At 47.6% G+C, this 23,791-nt stretch overlaps 1 protein-coding gene across 3 annotated transcripts in view; it reads right to left on the bottom strand.

Annotated features, from left to right (window-relative positions):
- Nucleotides 1-23,791, bottom strand: part of TTC39C (tetratricopeptide repeat domain 39C) — a 986,275-nt gene that overhangs the window by 196,051 nt on the left and 766,433 nt on the right. The window contains exon 11 of one of the 3 annotated variants that reach the window (XM_069620912.1): nucleotides 437-960. The exons of the other annotated variants lie outside the window; for them this stretch is intronic. Within the exon in view, the coding sequence (XP_069477013.1) occupies nucleotides 926-960 (35 nt within the window). The 3' untranslated portion in view covers nucleotides 437-925. Of the gene's footprint in view, nucleotides 1-436; nucleotides 961-23,791 lie in introns of those variants that run through there. 3 annotated transcript variants of the gene reach the window in all.

Raw genomic sequence — 23,791 nt, 5'->3', positions numbered from 1 at the left:
GAAGGTCGTAGACCTCAGCTGCGTGGGCCGGTAAGGAACGCATGTTTAACAGCATCAGCACTGCATCTTTAGTGCTGGTATTGGCTGATTGTATAGGGGGAAATTGACCTTTACAAGGTTTTACAGGTTCTAACTCCTTGCTCCATCCCCTAGGGAGGATGGTGTGCGAGGGTGCAAGATCAAGAAGGCATCTTCTACTAATTTGCAGGTCTATCATCCTGCACATCCGGGTCACGGACGGGCACAGACGGGTCCGCCTTAAGCGCGCCGTTGGCGTGCTGACGGCGTGCCCGCTGCGACCATCCGCTGCACGGCGTGTGTACTTATCTTAAGGCGTTTCCCCAAAAATGTCTCTTAATCCTTTGTTAGAGGTAAGACTTGCTTTCTCAGCATGAATTAGATTTGTTTATCACAATGACTCTTGGCCTTCTGTAAGTCTTTGTTTTCTATCATACATTAGATTATTTGCATCTTTTCTTTATGCTTTCTCTCAATGTGGCATTGGGTCTAAGATCACGTGTTGCTGGATGCATCACTTCTACTCTTCAGACAAGTCCTTTGGAATTAGACTTCAATTTCCAAAGCAGAATGATGATTTAAGTCTTTTCTGCCTATTTTCGTTTGTTTTGTGTAGGGCATTAGACCACAAGTCCTATCAGACATCAGCTTGCTCCCAGAGTTGTTTCACATGGGGGTACATGACTGCTCCTGTCACCCTTCAACTCGCTTCAAATGTCTCTTGCATTGCTCTGGGGCTTCTTTCTGGTCCATTCACCAATCAACTCTTTCTGATTCTTTTCCAGGTCTTCAATTGTCAGCCTTACTCCTCTCAGCTTCTGTGTCCCTTCCTCCTCAGCTCTTCAAGGCTCTCTCCATCATAGGCGTACTCGGTCTCTTCACTCTCTTCTCAGATTTACTCTAAGTATCACAGCTGCTCCATTTCTCCAAATCCATGTCCAGCTGTTGATAGGTGTGAGAAAGGTTAGACGGACAACTTTTAGATTTCTCAATAAATGCCATTTTATTAAATCATAAGTTTCAATAAACGACTCACTATCCTTACCCTGATGAGGATTTCCCTGCCTAACACAAACTAAAGAAAACAATCTAACAGAGAATATCTGGCCCTTACACTTATGCATAAAATACACAAGAAAATGTATGGCAATTCACAACAACAATTGCATTTGTAATAGATTCACAGTCTCTCTTTGTAACCTGGGTTAACTCCCCTTCCCCAGGTCTTAAGCTGGATTCAGTTCAACAAAAAGAAACAAGGAAATCCGTATCTGTAATAAGTTCCACTTTAGTTCTATGTCCAACAAAAGAAACCCGTGTAAGCCCCGTTAAGTCCCGCTTTGCCGCGGACTCTGCTTCCAGCGCTTCTCCTGTTGATCCTTGGACCTTTTTGCAGCTATAACTACAAGCCCCAGCAGGCTCTACTGCCTTAAGGGCTGGGCGGAGCTATATATGCTCAGGGGCGCGCGCACCGCGCGCGCGCACCCGTGTAAGCCCCGTTAAGTCCCGCTTTGCCGCGGACTCTGCTTCCAGCGCTTCTCCTGTGGATCCTTGGACCTTTTTGCAGCTATAACTACAAGCCCCAGCAGGTGAAAACAAAGGGAGAACTATTGGCTGCATGAAGGAACAATAGATATGAATCTACGAGACAGATCTTAATATATTTTAATATATTTTCTCTTTGTTTAGGCTCTACTGCCTTAAGGGCTGGGCGGAGCTATATAAGCTCAGGGGCGCGCGCACCGCGCGCGCGCACCCGTGTAAGCCCCGTTAAGTCCCGCTTTGCCGCGGACTCTGCTTCCAGCGCTTCTCCTGTGGATCCTTGGACCTTTTTGCAGCTATAACTACAAGCCCCAGCAGGTGAAAACAAAGGGAGAACTATTGGCTGCATGAAGGAACAATAGATATGAATCTACGAGACAGATCTTAATATATTTTAATATATTTTCTCTTTGTTTAGGCTCTACTGCCTTAAGGGCTGGGCGGAGCTATATAAGCTCAGGGGCGCGCGCACCGCGCGCGCGCACCCGTGTAAGCCCCGTTAAGTCCCGCTTTGCCGCGGACTCTGCTTCCAGCGCTTCTCCTGTGGATCCTTGGACCTTTTTGCAGCTATAACTACAAGCCCCAGCAGGTGAAAACAAAGGGAGAACTATTGGCTGCATGAAGGAACAATAGATATGAATCTACGAGACAGATCTTAATATATTTTAATATATTTTCTCTTTGTTTAGGCTCTACTGCCTTAAGGGCTGGGCGGAGCTATATAAGCTCAGGGGCCCGCGCACCACGCGCGCGCACCCGTGTAAGCCCCGTTAAGTCCCGCTTTGCCGCTTCGCGCGGTGACGCGGTTACTGCGGGAGAGCTCGATTTGAAGTATTTTGGAATTAAATGTTAACATGGTTCTTTTTAAAAAGTTTAATGCACTATAAATATTGAGGAGTCCAAAGAGAGGTACTATAACGAAGCAAGATAGTGCCAACTATGTTCACTCTTAGATCTGGTATGCCATCCGTGGAACGAGTGCGTGCCTTATTGGAGTCCACTTCAAGAGACAGCCCAGCGATTCCCTCAAAAACGATGCGTCCTTTTGCTAAAAGTGTGCCTTTGGATAGGCGAATAAAGAAGAAAAGATCACGACTTGACTTTGTCGTAGGTGACCTGAGAGACTATGGGTTTGATGTTAGACGCTCTCCACGTTCTGTGGCTCGAACTGCTGAACTTAATAATTTAAGTATATCTAATGTAGAGGCGCAGCCCTTCCATAACGAACCAGAGGGTTTTCCTGTCCAGCCAACTGTTTTGAGCCCACGGTTGGCTCAGGCCACAAATGGTGGCAATGAGGTGGCAGAACAGCCTTGTAACATTTCTCTGTCGGACTCAATGATGCTGCTGAATGCACGTTCAGGGATTATTAGCCTAGCACCCCTGTCTAAGCGGAAGTATGATGTTGATGTTGTTGAAGATAACGCAATTATAGAGCTGGAGTCATCAGACTCTTGTTTTGTGGCCAAAGATGATGAATCCGATCTCTCTAAGTCCCCAGTTCTAATTAAAACTGGAGATAATTCTGAATCAGAAAGCTCCATCTCATTTATTCCGCCGACCCCGAGGAGACCAAATAGAGACAGTTTAGCTGTAAACCCGACTCCTGAGACAAAAAAAGTAGCTCCTGTAACACTAGAAGCAACGAATATGGCTTTGATGTCCCTCGCTAAATTATTTGAAGTCTTAGACTCAAAGATTAACTCAATACAAAACAATGTTAAAATTATCTTGAAATCACAGAAGGCTCTTGGATTATCTTTGGCCCAGAAACAAGAGTATGATGTCGATCAAGCTAAACTCTTTTCTAAACAATTAGATGAACTGCTGTCATCATGTAATAGCATTGATGACCAATTGGACAGGAAGCTGAGTTCAATTATAACCGAGAAAAATATGCAAAAGTCTAAGATTGCGGTACCTCTTGTTGAGGGTATTATAAGAGAAATAACAGCAGAAGAGGTGGGGAAGGTACCTGTGGTGTTACAGCCAAGCCCTTATGTGAGAACAGCAAAAGCGGTTGCTGAGAATGTGAGGGGCGAAGGCTTTGTGAAGATGACTAAATTAGCACCTGCATCTAACGAGTTAATGCTGAGCGAAGAGGAACTTGTGGCCCCTAGTGCTGATGCCTCAAAAATAAGAGATGAGCAACAGCTAAAAGGGGCATATACAATATTTGCTAAAAATTCTAAAGGTTTATGCCACCAATTGAAAGAAAGTGTGAAGAAATCAAAAAATCAGAAGTCTAGGACAATACCTTCGAGTGGGAAAACAAAACAATTCTTTAAGTCTCTGTTTAAATCAGATAGGTGTTCATTGATAGCTTCTAATGCAATTTCAAAAAAATATCGGAACTTATCACAAGAGCGACAAAGATTGATGAGTAAGGATATAGACCCGCACCATGACCCCCACTATGTGGTTCCCCCTCATGCTCCTCTAGACGAGTTGGTGCAAATCGCGGAGGATCTTGAGAGTGAACCTATAAAGATGATGGCTCGGAACTCAGTTTCAACGGCCTCGAAGAATAACCAAGTGAATGCTGATGGAGTATCCAACTCAATAATTAACACCCAGGATCTTAGAAAGGCAGTGGATGAGTATATGACCCAATTTCATCCTAAGCCATCTTTGACTTATCCACTAACCCGGGTCGTTATCCCAGCAGTGAAAAAATCTGAATTAGAGGCTGATGGGAATATAAACATTGGGAGGGCCTCTGATAATCAACTTATAATACCTTCCCGAAATGATTTATCAGTAATAGATCCAGTATCTAATGCCCAAGACAGTCTACAAAGTAATATTTTAATTTCAATCAAAGACTGTCTAGTTGCTCTGACCTCAGAACAAAAAACCCTTAAATCATCTCTGAAAGCAATGAATAATAGTCAATCTGATCTAGTTAAATCCTTCGATGGAAGAAACACTCCTAAGAATGTTTCGTTTAAATCTCCAGTTGAAGAGACCAAACGTTGTCTGCATATAGAAACATCTAGTAATCAGAGTCGCCCTGGATCCAAGGTAATATCTAAGAGTAAAATGTCCCCCGAGTTATTTCCTTTGTTTCTTAGCTGTCGTGGAGGCTTATTTCCAAAGTACACCATGAATAGACGAAGCATAATGCAAATATTCTCGGATGTTCCGAGCTTAGAGGACATCTCCTCTGGGGATGTTGCACAAGTAGAGTTTCCTGATGACAATGATCCAACGGTGTCCTGCTTGTGGATAAGATCTCGCATCATTTATAACATCATTTGGTATGCTAGATCTGACCTTTTTGATTTGGGCTTTAATTTGATTCCAATCACAAAAGAGCCCCCGGCTGCTGAGATTGCTATAAAACCTACTAGTCAGATGAATGGTGATGACAGCAATTCAGTTAGGGGATGTAGTTGTGGGAAAGCATAACTAAGAACAGATGAATTTGTTGCGCGATCCCAGAAATGTGTAGCCATGAGCTGGAACACCAGAGGACATAAACATTTGTTAAATAATGTGAGTGGTTGCTTGGAAGAGTGCGATTTAATTCTTATGCAAGAAACTTGGCTAACTGTCCCACTATCCTGGGACAACCACTATGTCCATTTAGTCCCAGCTATCAAAGGACAAAAAGGCAGACCTATGTCAGGGTTGACAACTATCTCTAAAATGACCACGACAAGTATAATTTCAGAAGGGCCTAACCCTAATCCTTATTTGCAATGTTCAATAATAATGTTTCATGAACTGAAATTCTTAGTTATAAATGTATACTGGAACCCAATTGCAATTTTAACTTCTACTTTTTTTAATGATTTGAATGCACTGATAGAAGATACTATAACCACCACAGAGATTGCGCATGTTATATTAGCTGGGGACCTGAATTTACATCTGTTGACACCAACTAAGAAAAGAAATATGGACCGGGTTTCCCAATGGATGATGTTTATTAACACCTGGGATTTAATAATGTTAAATGGAGCAGTCGACACTGACAATCCACCATCTTATACTTGGACTTGTGGGGCCCAAAATGCTACAATTGATTATATGTATGTTGATAGAAGGTTATTTGAGAAATTATCTGAGTTTAAGGTAATACCAACCTCAGCAAGTGATCATTGGATGCTGAGGGCTGAGTTTTCAATCCAGGTTAAGATTGAACCTCGATACTGTCAGTATCAACTGAATGGTCTGGTCATAAATCCCCAACGGAACAGGCTACAATGGTCATGTGATGCACTACAAGCTTTTGCGTCTAGTGTAACAAGTGACCATCACCGCCTGATGAGAGGCATGAACTCACCCAATTATCATGACAAAATGCATCTTTTTGCCTCTGTTTCGTCCCCAGGTATTGGAAAGGGTAATAGGTGTCATACTCATGTATTTGATCAGAGCATCAGAGAGAGGAAAGCTCATTACCGAAAACGGAAAAGGCAGACAGCCCTTTTACCGGTACATTATCGAGAGTCTGCGTTACGCAAATTGAAGACTAACTATAAGAACTGGGTCCGGGGCAATAAGGCAGCTATGTTCCAACATGATGGTGAAAAGTGGCTACAGGTGGCTAAAACTAAAAATACATCGCAAATTTGGAAGTTGTTAAATAATGGAGTAGCTGATAATCAATAGTTCAACTTAATGGTGTATCGGAGAAGAAGTGGTTGACCTATTTCTCTGACATATACGAACCTCCAACTAAAAAAATTTCACAACCCAACTTCGAATTAATCAACCCATCTTTTCAAATTAATTTCGATCGAGAAGATGTGTTATTCTATATAAACAAAGCAAGCTCATCAAGAGCCCCAGGGCCAGATGGTCTATCAAATTTTGTATTAAAACAGAATCCGGAATTATGGGCATCTATTTTGTATGATGTCTTTCAAGCCGTGCAAATTAAACAAGCAGTTCCTCCATCATGGTGCAAGGCCATTACAGTAGCAGTCTATAAGAAGGGAGATCGAGCGAACCCTGCGAGTTACCGTCCGATTTCTCTTCTTGACGCCCCGGGTAAGATATTTAGTAGAATTATTCTGAGAGATCTCAACAACTGGGCGTCAGAAGAGAATCGGCGTGATCCATTTCAAACTGGATTTGTAGCAGGTCTTGGCACCAGTATTAACATAACGACTCTTAATGCAATTAAAGAGCTGTATGCATCAAGAAATCAACCAATTTACTTAGCTTATGTTGATTTTCGAGTAACGTTTGACTCCGTAGATCGGAATCTGCTATTCGAGAAATTATTAAAATTTGGGTGTCCACCTCCGCTTGTATATCTAATATATTTACTCCACTCTAATACCTCAATGAGGGTTAAATTGAACCTTGAAGGGCTACTATCTGAAGAGATTTCAACCCAACGAGGCCTGAAACAAGGATGTGTTCTTGCCGCTACACGGTTTAATTTGTTTATACTTGATCTAGGCAACGAACTCAGTAATGTAGTGAACGATGCTCCTAAACTTGGGAACCAGACCATTGCATGGCTTTTGTATGCGGACGATTTAGTTCTCATTTCGCAAACGCCGAGTGGCCTACAAAACATGCTTGATAAATTGGACCAGTATGTCACCAGGAATAATCTTATTTTAAACCTGGAGAAAACACAAGTGATGGAATTGGGGAGATATAAGTCAAAACTAAGGAAACAGTATTGCCGGTTTTTGAATAAACAAAAGCTGAACGTAGTGAATGAATATAAATACCTGGGTGTTTTATTCAGTAATTCTCCCACAAACATGCCTCAAAGAGACAGTTTAAAGGGTAAACTGACCACACTAATATCTCAAGCGAGAATTCTGCAACATAAGTATGGTAAATTTTCATGTAAGCATATTCTTATCTTTTACCAGCAAAAGGTACTCCCTATTATTACTTATGGGTGTGAGGCTTGGTTGCCTTTGGAGGCTTGTTATTGGAATAAACTTGAGGCAAAATTCTGGAAGAAAGTCTTGAATCTTCCAAATTCTAGTCCAACAGCACTGCTTCGCTTTGAGTTGGGAATTTTATCAGTAAGCATACATGCATCGTGGAAGAGATGCTGCTTATTTAGGAAATGCGTGTTAGGCCTGGCAAGTAATGGTATACTTAAGATTCTGGCAGATTATCTATTACGCTCGGTACAATTATTTCCATCCAGTTGGAGAGCGGCTGTCATGTCTGATTTGACGGAAGCAAACATCTCATTAGATATTTTACTAACCAATCCTATTAAAGCCAAAACTAAATTATACCAACTTGATTGGAATCTAACCCAACAAGATTGTTTAAAATTAAAAGATTTTGATAGATCTTTGTTTGGGCATAAAAAATTCCGCCAAACCACTGATTATTTACTGAAATGTCCCTCTCATAAACTCAGAAATCAAATACTGAGATTCCGCTTAAATCTATGGCCGACCAAACAAATTTTGTTAAGGAGGGGCATCATTAAGCCAGATGCTTCATTCTTCCGATTCTGTAATGATGGATTAGTTAAAGAAAATCTGAAACATTTATTAATAGAATGCGTGGCTTTAAAAATCCAGAGAAAAGATATTATTGATAAATTAACAAGGCACCACTGCATAAGACGTTCTAATGATGAACTATGGAATGAGCTATTTGCGACCCCAAAGATCACAGTAAGAATAGCCACTATTCAATTCCTAAATAAGCTTCTATGTCCCAAATGTCCAAGTAACCAACTGGTTTGAAAAAATGGAAGAATTGGGAAAGAACAGGGTAATTTTTTTCTCTTTTTTTTAATACATTCATAATGCGATCATATCTGTTTCTACTGTGGTGTTTTTAACTTTTAATTATTTAATTTTTTTTGATCTGTAAGATCAATTATGTTAATCATATGTGATACTGTATGATTTTTTTTATGTGTTTATTTGGTATATTTTGATTACTTGTATTGTATATGTTCCTGTATAAAATCATGTTTTGTTTTAAAAGGTTAATCTAATTAGCCAACCAAATAAAAAAAAAAAAAAATTAAAAAAAAAGAAATATTCCTCTTCTTCCTTGAATGGAGATTTTAGTCCATCAAATAGCATCAATGATATTCTTGGTCAGGATGATTTGATACAACATATAGGATGGAACAAGTTACTTGCCTCTAAGTATTGTTCTCCAGCATGGGTCTGGCATGGATTCACATGCTCATGAATATTCCTCGTCGTCAGACTGAAAATCCTCGGTAAAAGAATAAACAGTTTCACTTTCACTTATAAAATGTATTTATCCTTTAAACCAATCACTGTCCTTGTCCTCTGGGTCATACTGTCCCCATCCAATGACGGCCCTCTTCAGATTTGGTAAGCACGTAAAGTGGCAGTATGACCAAGAAGAGCCGCAGAGGGGTCATGGGAGGGTTCGCATTTGAATCCATGCCAGACCCATGCTGGAGAACAATAGTTACAGGTAAGTAACTTGTTCCTTCTCCAGCATGAGGTCTGGCATGGATTCACATGCTCATGAATAACAAATAGCAGTACAACATTACACAACCACGGGAGGCGGCAAGGCTCAACAGAAGCAATTAAATCTTACATCCGGAAAATACTCACCTCAAGCGAACAGGTTGTGTAGCACTGCTTGGCTGAGTCTGACTCCTCCCTGGAATCCCTGTCGACGCAGTAGAACCTTGTGAAGGTGTGCGTGGACCTCCATGTAGCAGCCCTGCAGATGTCCATAAGGGGCATACCAGACAAGAAGGCTGTCGTTGCAGTCATTGCTCTGGTGGAGTGGGCTCTCAGATGGCCGGGCAGCAGTCGGTTCCCCAACCGATGACAATGCATGATGCAGTCGGAGCACTACCTTGAAATGGAAGCCTTGGACAAGATTTTCCCATGGTTCATCTGACCAAAGTTTACGAACAGTTATGAAGTTTTCCAAAAGCCTTTTGTGCACATCACGTAGAACTTCAATGCACAAGCAACGTCCAGCGAGTGCAAGGCCCTGTCAGCCGGTGACAAAGGTTTTGTTAAAAAAACAGGTAACATCAAAGGATCGTTCAGGTAGAATTCTGACTGAACTTTCAGCATGAAAGAGGGGTGATTCAAGTATGGTTGCTTGCAGGATAGGGCCTGTATCTCCCCCACCCTCCTGGCAGAGGTGATGGCCACAAGGAAAGCTGTTTTCCATGAGAGGAGAGGAGCTTGAGAGGGGCCTGATGCATTGGCTCAAAGGGGGGGTCCCATAAGCCTTGTCAGAACCATTTTGAGTTCCCACACTGGGGAAGGAAAGATCAAAAAAGTCCTTTGATGAACTCCTTGGTGAGTCGGTGGGACCACAGTGAAGATCTTCCTGGAGACCTGGTGTAGCGGGAGCTAGCCGCCAGATGCACCTTGATAGAAGCGTGTGCCAGGCCAGCCTTGGCCAGGGAAAGCAAGTATGGAAGAATTTGCAGGGTAATCTTCTGTGACCGGCACCACGTCACGAAACGCTTCTGCTTGTGACTGTAGCATTTCAAAGTAGACAACACCCTGGCCTTGGCGAGGATCTCTCTGCAGTCTGCAGCCAATTCGTATCCACCAAACTCTATGGCTGCAGGAGCCAAGCCCTCAGGTTCAGCGATCCTGGCTCATGGTGCAGGATTGCGCCTCCTTCTCTGGTGAGAAGATCCGGAACTACCGGCAGCTTGACCAGAGCGATGTCGACAGACAGAGAAGGTCCGGATACCAAATCTGCCTCAGCCATGCCGGGACGATGAGTATCATCCTGCACTGCCACTGTCTGAGTGTGTTGATGACTCGTAGCAGGAGAGGCAATGGATGAAACGCATACATAAAGAGGTCTTCCCACGGGAAGGAGAACGCATCCCCGAGGCTCCTCGGTTAGTGGAATCTGCTAGCAAACTTCTGGCATTTGGAGTTTGCCACCATCACAAACAGATCAATGTGAGGTCTGCCCCACTTGATGAATTTGTGGTCCACCTCGTGGCAGGAGCACCTCTCTCTGCTGAGGGAGTCTGCAATAGTGTTCTTGACTCCCGCTAGGTGAAGAGGAACATCTCTTGTCCGATGGCCCATCGCCACAAGTCCTGGGCTTCCTTGGAGAGTGCTGGGGTCGAGTGCCCCCCTGTTTCCTGATGTAGCACATTGTGGTGGTGTTGTCTGTGAAGATCCTCACCATCTTGCCCTTCAGAGATGGAAGGAACGACTTGAGGGTCCAGAACACTGCTCCGGGATGTTGATATGGAGATCCTTCTCCTCTGGCAGCCACAGGCCTCTGCCATGAAGACGTCCGGTGTGGGCTCACCAGCCTTCTAGGGAAGCGTCTGTGGTGACGCTCTCCTGTTATGGATGGTTTTGAAGCCCCCTGCCACGGAAGATGTTGGAGCGTATGCCCCACCACCCTATCGCCCAATGGAACTCCTCGTCGAGCTGTATCTTGTCCGCAAAGTTTCCCGACACCTGCATCCAGCGAGCATCAATAAACTCCTGAAGGGTTTGTATCTGTAACCTGCAGAGCCGGATGAGGTAGATGCAGGACATCATGCCGAGCAACGACATGATGGTTCACACCGTGGCGGTCTTCATCGACAACAGTCGCTGCACCTTTGCCTGAATGGCCGCTACCCTCTCCTCCGATAGCGACGCCAGGCAGGACACTGTATTGAGTCTGGCTCCTAGGCTAGGGACAGCGCGTTCTGTGATGGTGTCAAGCACGTCAGTAGCTGGACAGTCGCCTCTCATGAGTGGGCCCGGATGAGCCAGTCGTCAAGGTACGGGTATACGTATATACCCTGTAGACGTAGATGGACCGCCACCGGTGCCAGGCACTTTGTGAACACTTTGGGGGCCGACTTCAATCCGAAAGGTAGGGCTTTGAACTGGTAGTGCTGGCCCTGCACTACAAAACGCAGAAACGTTCGATGTGCATTGTGAATGGGGACATGGAAATAGGTGTCCTCCAAGTCCAGGGACGTCAAGAAGTCTCCTTCCACCAGTTGGCCGAGTACATGCTGCAACGTGACCATCCTGAACTTTTGTTTGGGACTTTAACTATTTGTTGAGATGTTGCAGGTCTAGGATGGTTCTCCAGCCCCCTGTCTTCTTTCTGACCAGAAAGTATCTGGAATAGACTCTGGAGTCAAGGAGCCGTTGGGGAACTAGCTCTATCGCCACTTTCCACAGCATTGCCTGTACCTCTTCCAGGAACTGAGGGATGTGCTGCCCCGGACAGGTAACCAGAGGGATCCGCGGACACCTGCACTGGAACTCCAAGGTGTTTCCCTGGGCGAGAGCGTACAGCACCCATCTGTTGGTGGTGATCTTCTTCCACTCGCTGATGAACTTCGTCAGCTGTCCGCCCACCGGGGTACATGTATGGTTGCCCGACGTCCCGGCCGGTTCAGGCCTGTTTCGGAGCCGGCGCCCTGCCCTGCCCTGCGGGAAACGGCAATGCTGTCCTCCACTACCGTAGGCCTGGGAGCGGCCTCTGTAGGCTTCCTGAGTCGTGGATCTGGAAGGCTGACGGTAAGAAGAAGAGAAATCTTTGGGTCGTGGATCTGGAAGGCTGACGGTAAGAAGAAGAGAAATCTTTGGAAGACCTGCTTGACTTTCCCTTGGAGGAGCAAAAATAAGAGCGCTGCTGCTGGAGAGTGCCCAAGGAACAGGCCGTCTCTATATCCACCTTGATGGCCTGCAGGGACTTGTCGACGACCTTTCCGAACAAGTTCTCTCCATCGAAGGGCATGTCCAACACCTTCGCCTAGACTTGCTGACGGAAATTTGTGGCCTTCACCTAGCCTTGTTGGGGGCGTGGCCAGCAGGCATGCCGTGAAGTCAGGTTTCTTCGGAGCTCCGTCCCGCGATCCTTGATAACCTAATAACTAATGCCAAAAACCACTCTGCGGAATAAAACAAATACAGATTCCAGAAGGGGATCCGATTTCCTGAGCTCGACTGCATTGCTGAGGCGAATCGGAAAACAGAAGTCCCGAAACGGGGAGTCTGAACTCGCGCCCCCTGGACCCACAAGATGGCGGCGCCCGCGAAGGAGAGAAGCTAACTGATGCTGCGGATCCAGGACGCCCCGTAGACCGCCACGACGAAGAGCTTTCGCTGGCGCTGACGTCGAGGGGCCGCCCGCTGGCTCCCCTGACTGTATCCCAGCTCCAGCAGGGGAGACAAGGCGACGGAGAGATCGGGGCAGGAGCCTCGCGGCACCAACGGCGTCGGAACACAGTGGAGGACCCGCTGGGCTGAGGGGGAGCGGATTGGGTCCGCACATCGGAGAGGCTGGTGCCGCTCAAGCGGTCCTGCCTGTCCAAGAGGGCAAAGGACATCAACATAAAACAACCCAAAGACCCGAATCGGGAAGCCGGAATTAGCGCTCCCAGAACCCGCAAGATGGCAGCGACCGCCGAGGACCGAAGCTAATGTAAGGCTGCGTTCCTGAGAAGCCTTGCGGCCTGCTTCGGCGGCGGGCTGCCCCTGGCTCCTGCGACCAGAAGACATAATCGGGGGATCGAGGCTGGTGCCCTGCGTCTCCAACGACGACAACACGCACTGGAGGACCAGGCACGCTGAAGCGGGGCGGACAGGCCTGACCGCCGATACGTGAGGATACGGCGATGAGGTTCCGGGCTTGAGAAGCTGACGCTGCCCACACACAGGTGAGCCTGATTGGAACCACACTTAAGCGGGCTTTGCGGAGCTGAGGTGGAGGTGGGCTGCTGCATAACGCTGCGGTGGGCGCGGGTGCCCCTCTTCCATTACCCCCCTACTGGGGGCCCCTGACCCCAATCTGCACGGCTGCCTGGCAAGCGGGGTGCCTACAACTTGACCCCTAGAACGCTGACAGAGCCCCAACGTTACGGAGAGGCCCACGAACATTACGGCTCCTCAGAGGGGGTGAGCGCACGGCGGCGGCGCCGTTGAGGCTGCGGAGAGGAAACCGAGGCGACCTGTGAGTCTCCGAACAACTAAGGGGAACATGCACAGAGGAAAGTCTACCAATTAGACGGTGGACCCGGGGGCCCCCTGCCGCTGGCACCCGGAACAACAAAAAGTACTTGCGGCCGAAACACCACAGAAAGCTGAACCCCCCTGAAATAGCCAGAAGTATGGAAATTGAACTTGCAAGGTCCGCATCATAACTGTAGCTATCTAACATTGGCCAGATAGGGGGCCCTGCCTGTGACACCTCAGTGGGTAACTCCAGTTCTGAAACACTGATCAAGGGCCATAAGCGAGACCCTCTTGCCTTGTAAAGCAGGACCTGGTCCAGAAGCAGAAGGTCCTAAGGAGGGCAATGTCTCCCACCAAAACCAAGCCGAAGTTGGTCACAATGGATTCCTTTACGACGGTCAGGCCCCAAAGGCTACCACTACAGGCCCAGGAAACCCTAGAAGAGCCCCCCCAGCAGGGTGACGACCGTAAGCATGAGCAAGTCCTGCAGGCGATAGCGGCCCTCCGCACGTCAGTGGAGGGGAAGATAGAGGAGATGAGATCGGATATGCAGCTCATGCGTCAGGATGCCCGCAACCTCACGGAGAGGGTGACGGAAGCTGAAAACACCCTACAAGAGAATGTGGAAGGCACCCAGGACCTGAAGTCGAGAGTCCAGGACCTGGAACAAAAGGTGGCAAGGCTGGAGGCGCGCTCAGAGGATGCCGAGGGCCGAGCCCGGCGAAATAACATCCGCTTGCTGGGGGTCCCCGAGGACCTGGAAGGCTCAGACCCGACTGAATTTGTTGAAACACTCCTGCTGCAGGAAATTGGCCCAGGGAACCTCTCACAGGGGTTCTCTGTGGAAAGAGCCCACCGATCCCTCCAGAAACGTCCACCTCCAGGCTCGCACCCACGCCCAATTATAGCCAAAATTCTGAATTTTCGCGACCAGGAAATTATATTGCGATATTCCAGAGAAGGAGGCGAGATCAAACGGAAGGACTCGACAATAGTCATATACCCAGACTACACCCCCACTGTGCAACGAGCTAGGAACTCCTTCATTCCAATAAAAGTGCAACTAAGAAAGCTCAACCTAAAATACATGCTGCTTTATCCATCACACCTCAAGATTCTCTATAAAGGAAGAGTTATATTCCTGGAGACCCCAGCCGCAGCAAATATGTGGCTAGAACATAATAACCTGGCCGACGACAAGGAAGACCCCCCGAGGTCGGAAATGGGATGACCAACTCCACACTGAACTAAGAGGTATACCGAGATCCCTGCCCGCAAGCCTAGTCAAGCAGACTTTCACACTATACCAGAGTTCTACTGAGACGAACGCTCGATCGGGCAAGAACTCCAAGCACCGCACGAGCACCTGCAGAATGACCCACCCCTCTGGAAACAGTGTAGGTAATCTACCTACACGCCGCCCGATCCGGATGACCAGGACTGGTCTGGAAGGCTCGGGACCCCTGAGCGTTGCAAGTTCGAAGCAACTGCTGGGGGCAGTTCAAGGTTTTACTGTTTGGTTTAGTTTGCTTTGTTCATCTTCCCCGTTCAAGGTAATGGGAGTTACCCAAGTTACAAAATCTTCCACGTGCGAAACGGATGCTGCTGGGGAGGGTGGATGGGAGGGGGGATGGTTGGGACCGGGAGAATTGTTCAGAAGGCATCGACGGGTGCCGGACTGTTTCGGTGACAATCCGAGTGACCCGGCATGGCATCCAACGTAAAAATAAGGATAATGTCATGGAATGTGAGGGGATTGGGAACCTACTTACGCCGAAATAGAATCAAGTCATACTTGAACAGGAAAAAAGTGCAAATAGCACTATTGCAGGAGACCCACTGTACGGCGGACTCCCTGGCCAGGCTGGGGGAACACTGGGGCGGACAGGGAGTGGGCACCGCCTACTCCAAATTTGCAAGGGGTGTGTACACCTGGATCCACCCCCAACTCCCATTCCACCTAATCAGGTCGGATATTGACCCTGAGGGGAGGTTTGTCATACTCTGGGGCCGACTGGAACACGAAGAAGTATGCATAATAAACTCTTACCTCCCCAATACCAACATCCCAGCTCATTTAAACGCCATGTATGCTAAAATCGCACCCTACAGGCATGGATTTATTCTCTGGGGGGGGAGACTTTAATTGTGTCCATGATGTGAACCTAGACAGGTCCCTGCCCCACCCGAAAGGCCCCTCACCGGCAACCACAGCTCTGTCCCTATTAACAAATAGATTGAATCTAGCCGACACTTGGAGGGAACGTCATCCCAATTCCCGGGGGTACTCATATTTCTCCTCCCCGCATGATCTCCACACGAGGATAGATTACATTTTCATAGGCAAAGAACACCTGTCACAAATAGAGGAGGCACAGCATTTAGGCAGGATCATCTCTGACCACTCCCCGCTTTTAATAGAATGGAATCAAACTGGCCCCGGACCCCCCATCCCTATGTGGAGGATGCCGATAGACGCTCTCAGTGACCCTGCGTTCAGGGAAGAACTACAGGAATTCATGGATAACTTTGTTGAAAGAAATAGGGGGAGCGTCGACCACCTGAGTACGATGTGGGACGCTCTTAAGGTGGTGACGAGGGGAGAAATTATCGCAAAAGCAGGGGGCATTAGGAAACAATTGAGTGGGGAGTTGGATCAGTGGGAGCGCCAGGTTGAGCAGCTTGAAGCCACCCCGGTGAGCACTCACCAGAGGGAAGACAACCTTAAGGAACTTAGAACTAAATGTACCCTCGCATGGGAAAGACTAGCTAAATTTGATTATGCCACCAAAACAAATAGAATACACAGAGAAGCTGATAGACCTAGTAGAATGCTGGCCTGGCTATGCAGGAAAGAGCACCCTCAACACACTATTACCAAGTTACAGACTGAAGAAGGCATGGTAGTACAGACCCAGCAAGATATAAACGACATTTTTAAGGGATTCTACAAACTTCTCTATTCTCATAGTGTCCAGGTTCCCCGAGAACACATTATAGACACCCTGGAGGAAATAGGACTCCCCAAAATCTCCTTGGAACAAGCTGCAGCTCTTGACGCAGTCATTACTGCAGAGGATATAACTGAGGCAATCAAGTCCCTAGCCACTGGTAAGACCCCTGGGAGCGACGGCCTGCCCACCGAGTTCTACAAGGCATATGAGGCCTCCCTAACGCCCTTGCTGCTTGAGGTCTTCCAAGAAGCACACGAGAGGGGGATACTTCCTGATAGTATGAGGGAGACCCTGTTGATTCCAATCATCAAGCCCAATAAGCCCGCTGACAAATGCGACTCCTACCGCCCGATAGCTATGCTTAATTACGATGTGAAGATTTTGACCACGGTATTAGCAAATAGACTGGCCAAAATTATAGGGGAGGTGGTGCATGGGGACCAATGTGGTTTCATACCGGGTCGGAACACGACCATGAACCTCCGTAGAGTACAACAGATTATTGCGCAGACAGAGGCTAGCATGGAGCCGTATGCACTGCTGTCCCTTGATGCCATTAAGGCGTTCGACTCAATATTTTGGGAGTGGCTGGTGGAGGTCCTGGCTGGCTTCGGCTTCGGCCCGGGGTTCATTAGTTGGATCCAGTTACTTTATAACAAACCTAAAGCCAGAGTAAAAACAGGAAAACACGTGTCGGCGGCCTGGGATATATGTAGGGGCACCAGGCAGGGATGCCCGCTCTCCCCCATGCTTTACGTGCTAGGGCTGGAACCCATTGCTATCTACTTCCGTAAACAATTTTTTGACGCTGGGATACGGCTGGGGGGAGTTGATCATATTATCTCCCTTTATGCTGATGACGTACTGCTATATGTCAGGGACCCACTACACAACGCGCCCACGATGTTAGACGTCTTAGACAACTTTGCAAAGTTTTCAGGTATCCAGTTTAGTAGGGCGAAATCCTGCCTATTCCCCCTGGCAGGCCTCAAGGGGAAAGACATAACAGATCTCCCGGTGGTGGGAATACAATGGGAACTTGCCTCATTCAAGTACTTAGGGATACAAATAATGCATACCCCTATTCTAATGCATGAGCACAACACGAAGATTGCGATTCCCGCCCTGAGAAAATCCATGCAATTCTGGGCGAAACTCCCCCTATCCATGATGGGCAGAGCGGCAATAATTAAAATGATTGTCCTTCCCAGATTTTTATACGGGTTTCAGAATATTCATTTCTACATCAATGTGCCTTTCTTCCGCCTGTTGGAGAGGATAATCCGGGACTTTTTGTGGGGGTCAGGAAGACGCAAAATTGCACTCTCCACCCTGATGCTGCCATACACCCAGGGGGGAATCCAACTCCCAAACTTCGAAAAGTATTATCTGGCGGCACAGCTTAGTTTTGTCACCAAATGGCTAGCAGACGAAGTCACATCTGAGTCTCCCCTGTTACAGACCCTAGTATCCCTGTTGCACATGAGAGAACTTATCTGGGCCCCCTCCCACCTAATGCGGAATGCCCCTTTCATGGCCGCCCTGGGACAGAAAATCTGGCACAGGACAGAAACCCTTACATGCTCCAAGCACCAATACGCCCCGGACATACCACTACTCGCGGATCTATGCGGGTCCGTCACAGATCTACATCACCTCAGACACTGGGAAAGAAAGGGGATATACTCATGGGGAGACCTGTTCACAGACGGGGTTTTTAAAGATTTTGTAACACTCCAGGAAGAGGAGGGAGTCCACACAGGCCAGTTCCTGTGGTATCAGAAGTTGAGGGCCGTAGCACGCACCAAGTGGACGTCATGGCCAGAGGAACCGGAAACTAACCCCCTAATCATGCTTCTTTACGCTTTGGGAGAAGGATGGAAACCGGTGTCCCAGATATATGCCCAACTAAGCGACATCCCCAACCCACGGAGCGCCAATTTGAGAGGTAAATGGGAAGCTGACATAGGCCGGGAAATGTCTGATGAAGAATGGGAGAGGGCCTTGTCATTCCCTAAATCTGTCTCTAGAAACCACAGATTCAGGCAAATACAACTTAACCTGCTACATAGAACATACTTGACGCAATCCAGGCTGTCAAAACTCAATAACAAGGTGTCCTCCAATTGCACATGGTGTGGACAGAGTAATGCGGACCTGATTCATGTGTTTTGGAGGTGCACTAAGTCGCAATCCTTGTGGACCGCCGTGCAGCAGACAAGTAATAACATGGGGGCAACCGGATACAAATGGACCCCAGAGGAGTGCCTACTGGGCACGTATACTAGGCCAGCTAAACTAAAGCATTTCACCAGACTAATGGACGTCATGTGCATACTGGCAAAAAGAACTATGGCAATGTCCTGGAAGAAAGCAGCTGGGCCCCAACAGAAATGCTGGCACTCTGAGCTGAAACGCTGGGTACGAGCAGAAACCTCGGCTTGGGAGGACAGTGTAGCCAGATCCACAGATGGCTCCAGTATGGCCCTGGAAGCTTGGAAGGAACTCACAGACTCCCTGCTATACCCCTCAGATGACAAGCCCCCATGAACTGGTATGTGTCCACCGTAAAACAGACTTGGGACTAGAGCTCACAAGTCCTCATGCTGCTTCCCCCCCTTTCTTTCTTTCTCTTTCTTCCCCCCTCCCTAAACCACTAGGAACCCCTTCCCCCTAGCCCACTGCGCGGCATCTGCTCAACACCCAAATCAATGGGAGAAAGTTAATGTTGTATTGTTCGTTTGTTGTTTTATTTTTCTCAGTAATGCTCATTATCCTTGAACTTTAGTCATATATGCTGTCCTGCAAATGTGTTAAATAAGAAATGCCAATAAACAAATTTGAAAATAAATTCACCTAGCCTTGTTGATGAAGGCAGACAGTGTTCTCCATCTGCCAGAACCCTGTGTCTGCGACTGTCACGCCTCGCTCACCTGTTGCATATGGTAGCAGGAGTCCATATGCCTTCAGAACGGCAGCAAGACCATTCTACAACAGGTGGAGTCTGTTTTCCAAACTCCCTGCTAAACGGTATTGCATTCCGGCTTCTAAGGTCACATGATACCGTTCTGGGTACAACAGTTACATGCTTCGGAACGCATTTAGGTCCTTTCCTCGAAGCGCCCTGCGCTTCCGATTGTTGCTGCTACTTTGTTTTCTGCTGGCAGTCGGATTACGCTCGGACCGCGTCCTTCAGCCTGGATTCTTAAGGCTGCTTCTGCTTCCGAATACATACGGAATTTTTTTCTCTGCATTACTTTGATTCCAGACCTTTGTTCCTGAGAAAGGTGTTAGGGAGAATTCTCTGTTAAGGCTAATTTCCCAAACCTAGTGAGTCCCCCAGCAGCTTTGCTGGATTTTTTGGGGTTTATTTTTTCTCCTGCTAAGAGTGAGACTCTGTTTTCTCCCACTCTTGGACATGATTTGAGATATCCTTTGACTTTGTAATGTGTTTGATGGGCTATGGGGTATTTTACCCCATAGGGCTTCATGTGTTTTTGGTATGTGTGTTACACAGCACCCTCCATGCCGTAACACAGGGGTGTCATAGTGACCCCCAAACATAGACTCCGTACCCTGGGACTGACTACTGTCTCCCAGGGCATGTAAAGTCACCATTGGCTTTACTAGTCCTAAATTGTGAACAGAACCAGTACAAACCATCATATTGTGGGCGTACTGGTAGGGGCAATTCGATTGCCCCTGGGTCTGTTGTTCTTAGGGGCACTGTCCAGTCCCCCCGAGCGAGTTTTGGCTGGTGGCAGTGGATACTACTTTTTATATTCAACCGCAAATATATTCCTATGGGATTTTCCCATTGTTCGAGGCTAATACTTTTTAACATAGCCTCAAACATACCGCCGGTTTATTTATTTAATATTAATTCACTGGTTGGTATTTTTTGCCAGAACTCGGTTCCAAAATGGCGTTTGTGTTCGCTTCTGTGACTCCAACCCAAGTCGAGCCCTTTGTTCCACTTTTTGGCGGGCTTCTCCACAAAGCCTCCAAAAGTGGTGGCACTCTGTCTGGCTACCACATGGGGTGTGGGGGGGGGGGGGGGTTTAGGCACCCTGGACTGAGTTGCCTCGGCAACTCAGGTCGCACTCTTGTGTGATTGGCCCAGTGGTGAGCCGCCCGGCTCACCACTTAGCATGTTTGAGTGACAGCTAGGACTGATGAATGGGGGTTTTCTGCATAAAAGCAGCACTTTAGGGACTGGGACTTCAGACGTCGCCACAGGACCAAAGAATCCGAAGAGGGAGAAGCTGAGCCGACCTGCAATGATGACACCACCAGTGGAGCCCTGCTGAACCGACTCACCACTTCTTCCAACGACAGAGGAGATCTTCATCCCGAAGAGTCTTCTTCCTTTGACTTGTGGGGATAACCAGTTTGGCCGCCTTTTCACCTTCCCGGATCATCTCGTGGCCGCCTTGCCTGTGCCAAGCACCCCGGCAACCGGAACACCACGTTTTTCCACCAACACGAATAAAAGGGTAGTACCTTTTAACCGGAGAACTCCGCGGCTGGTTTCTTCCCTGGCAGTGCAACGACCTTCAGCTTTCCTCCCCGTCGAGATCTTCTCTTCCTCTGGACGATGCTGCAACTTGCATCCACTGCCAGGAACAACTGCCCCCGCTGGAGGATTCTCTCCACTTTCAAGGTACTGTGTCCGCCTGGCCTCCCTCGCAACGGTCTGTGTGGGGTGTCTCGTAAATCCTCAACTTACCACTTGGGTTGGCCCTAGGCTGGCTAACTGAACTTTTCTGAGCTGAACTGATTCCTTTTTAAACTCTCTGCAAGACTTTCCAAGCCTTTTAAACTGTGTGATCTTGGGCGCATTGGTGTTCTACTCTCTCCAAGAGGGAGCCTGGCCTCTGAACTTTTTGCTCACAAGTAGACTTTGACTTTCCTGCCTTGCTGAGTGCTTCTAAAGTATTGTGTTGTGTGCTGTTCCTAATTTCTGCCTTTTCCCTCCCTTTTTCTTAACTTATTGGAGTGCCATCTTTAGTTAAGCGCTCACCTCTGTCTGGAAATAAGTGGTGTTAACTAAGACTTGTCTAATAAGAACTAAGGGATGTATATATATTAATAGTGACTGTGTTTTTGAACTTGCTTATAATAATAGTGCTAGAGTGTTTCTAAGTGTGTCTTTAAATAAATAATTACATACTGGATACCAAAGCTCTGGTCAGTGTTTGCTTGTGCTATTGTATTTTGGTACCTATCTTGTATACTCTATATACTGTCTAACTCTTCTTGAGAGAAGTATGGCTGCTCAGCCACAGCTACCAGGTAAATCTGGGTGGTGCAGACTGCTACCAGTTGGGTTTACTGCCAACACCTGTAGTCTTAAGCCTTTTGCAGTGGTCCCTAAGGGAACCGCACAGGTTTCTGCCTAACAAAAGGGAATCTCTCAGACGATTGTTGCACCTTGTGGAGGTTTTCCGAAACTGATCGCTGCTCCTCGCGGAGGTGCGCGGTCTGTCCATTTCATCATCCGAGACCGCTCCTATTCAGTCCCGGATGGGTCCTGCCGTAAGTTAGACTCCAACACATGTCTGCTCCTGTGTGTTGACCTTTCACTTATAACCATCCATGCTACTCTCAAAGTTGCGGGAGTGACTCTATAGCGTTTTATTTTCTTTCTTGGATTAAGTCCATTATTTACTGAAACTCATCAGTTCTATGTCCCGGTTGGGAATTATTCTTTCCAAGTAAGCATTAAGGGTGAACGCTTATTATAACAAAAGATTGACTGTTTGAACACTGGAGAGGCCAGGATTATTTGTTTCATAATAGGTATCATGGGTGTTAACAAACTGCCAACCAGAGGACTTTCCAATTACACCCTGCTGGAGATGCCAGGATTATTTTGTGTTTTGTTTTGTGCACAGAACTAAGGACGCTATCCAGAGTGCGCCTACCCGACTCTAGCTCGGCCCTCGTTCCATTCGGGATTAGTCTCCTACTAACCTTCCCTTTCCTCGTCACTGTTTTTGTATCTTGCATTCATCTGGACCTTCAGTTCGCCTCAACTCTACAAACTACTCCTACAGGTTAGTGTAGCGATAGTGGGATTTAAAGAGGGGGATGAATAGTATAGTTACTTACCTTATTATTTTCTTGTACACAGATTGGAGAATGTGCATTGTTACTCACCCTTTTAATTGATTCCTCGCTCTGACCGTGTTATTAGATCGGGCAGTGGGTGAAATCAATAGAAAGGTTTTTTCCTTGAGGATACTTCAGTGAAGGTTGAGAAGAAGAATTCAGAGCCATATTGTATCCTTTCATGCTATTCCACCTGTATCCTTTTTTGGTATATTACTTGGTCTAGTTGATTCGAGGGTAGCATGTCAGACGTCCAACGCCGCTGTAATGGTGTGATCAGACGCAACCTCCCCCTCTTGGAAAAGAGTGATTGCCTCCATCATTTTATCATCTGGGAAGAACTCCAGAATAGGGTCCAGCTTGTATCACAGCTCCCTGTCGTACCTGGCTAGGATTGCCAGTGCGTTGGCTGCCTTGATCGTGAACACCGCAGTGTAAATCACATTCCTTCACTTGGCGTTTCGCTTCTTACCCTCGCTGTGCGGAGGGATCGATGACAATGAGGACAGGTTCGCCGACCGTTTCCTCGCGACTGCTGACACCACCGAATCAGCGATGGTTGCGACCTCAGGCACATGGGTGTGGAGTCCGGCCCCCGATACCTCTCCTCCAGTCTATCCCGTTTGGCTGGAGTCTTGCAAGGGTTCTTTATGAGGGACAGGCCCTCATCCCACACGTCCCCCAAAAGGGGCACTGCCATGATTGTCTTCCTCCTGGACTTGCGCCTCTGGTACAAAAAAAACCCCTTCCTGGTTTCTTCAGGCACAAGCTGAAAAAGCTTGGAGGCTCTGGCAATCATGGAATGGAACGACTCCACCTCGTCCTATGGGCACGCCCTAGGTGGAGCATCCACATGCAGAGACCTGCTGCCCGCTGTGACAATATCATCGTCGTCGCCCGTGGTCATGGCTGTTTCCATCTCCGTACCCATGTCCGGGACGGCTGGGGCAGAGGAGGCCTGACGGGATATGGAGGCTGAAATGGGGGTGTCAGATGACGCTTGCTCTTCTTAGTTGGAGGCTGAACGGGGGCCTGTGGGACCACAGAAACCAGACCTGGTGGCATCCTCGTCTGGATCGCTGACACCAAGGTGTGAAGGGTCCAAAGAATGTCCAGAGACGCATCCCTCGGATGAGCTGGCGGGATCGGAAAACAAAACCCTGCGCTGTCATCTCCGTCATCGCTGTTGCCTCCATCGTCCTCCTCTTCCACGTCCTCGTGGACCATGTGCAAGGACTCCTGGTCTGCGTCATCTGTGGACGA

This window comes from Ambystoma mexicanum, chromosome 5q, assembly GCF_040938575.1.
Source record: "Ambystoma mexicanum isolate Mex_15411 chromosome 5q, UKY_AmexF1_1, whole genome shotgun sequence".
In the NCBI taxonomy this organism is placed as follows: domain Eukaryota; kingdom Metazoa; phylum Chordata; class Amphibia; order Caudata; family Ambystomatidae; genus Ambystoma; species Ambystoma mexicanum.
Note: the sequence above shows the minus strand (reverse complement) of the source record. Positions and strands in the feature narration are given on the sequence as shown.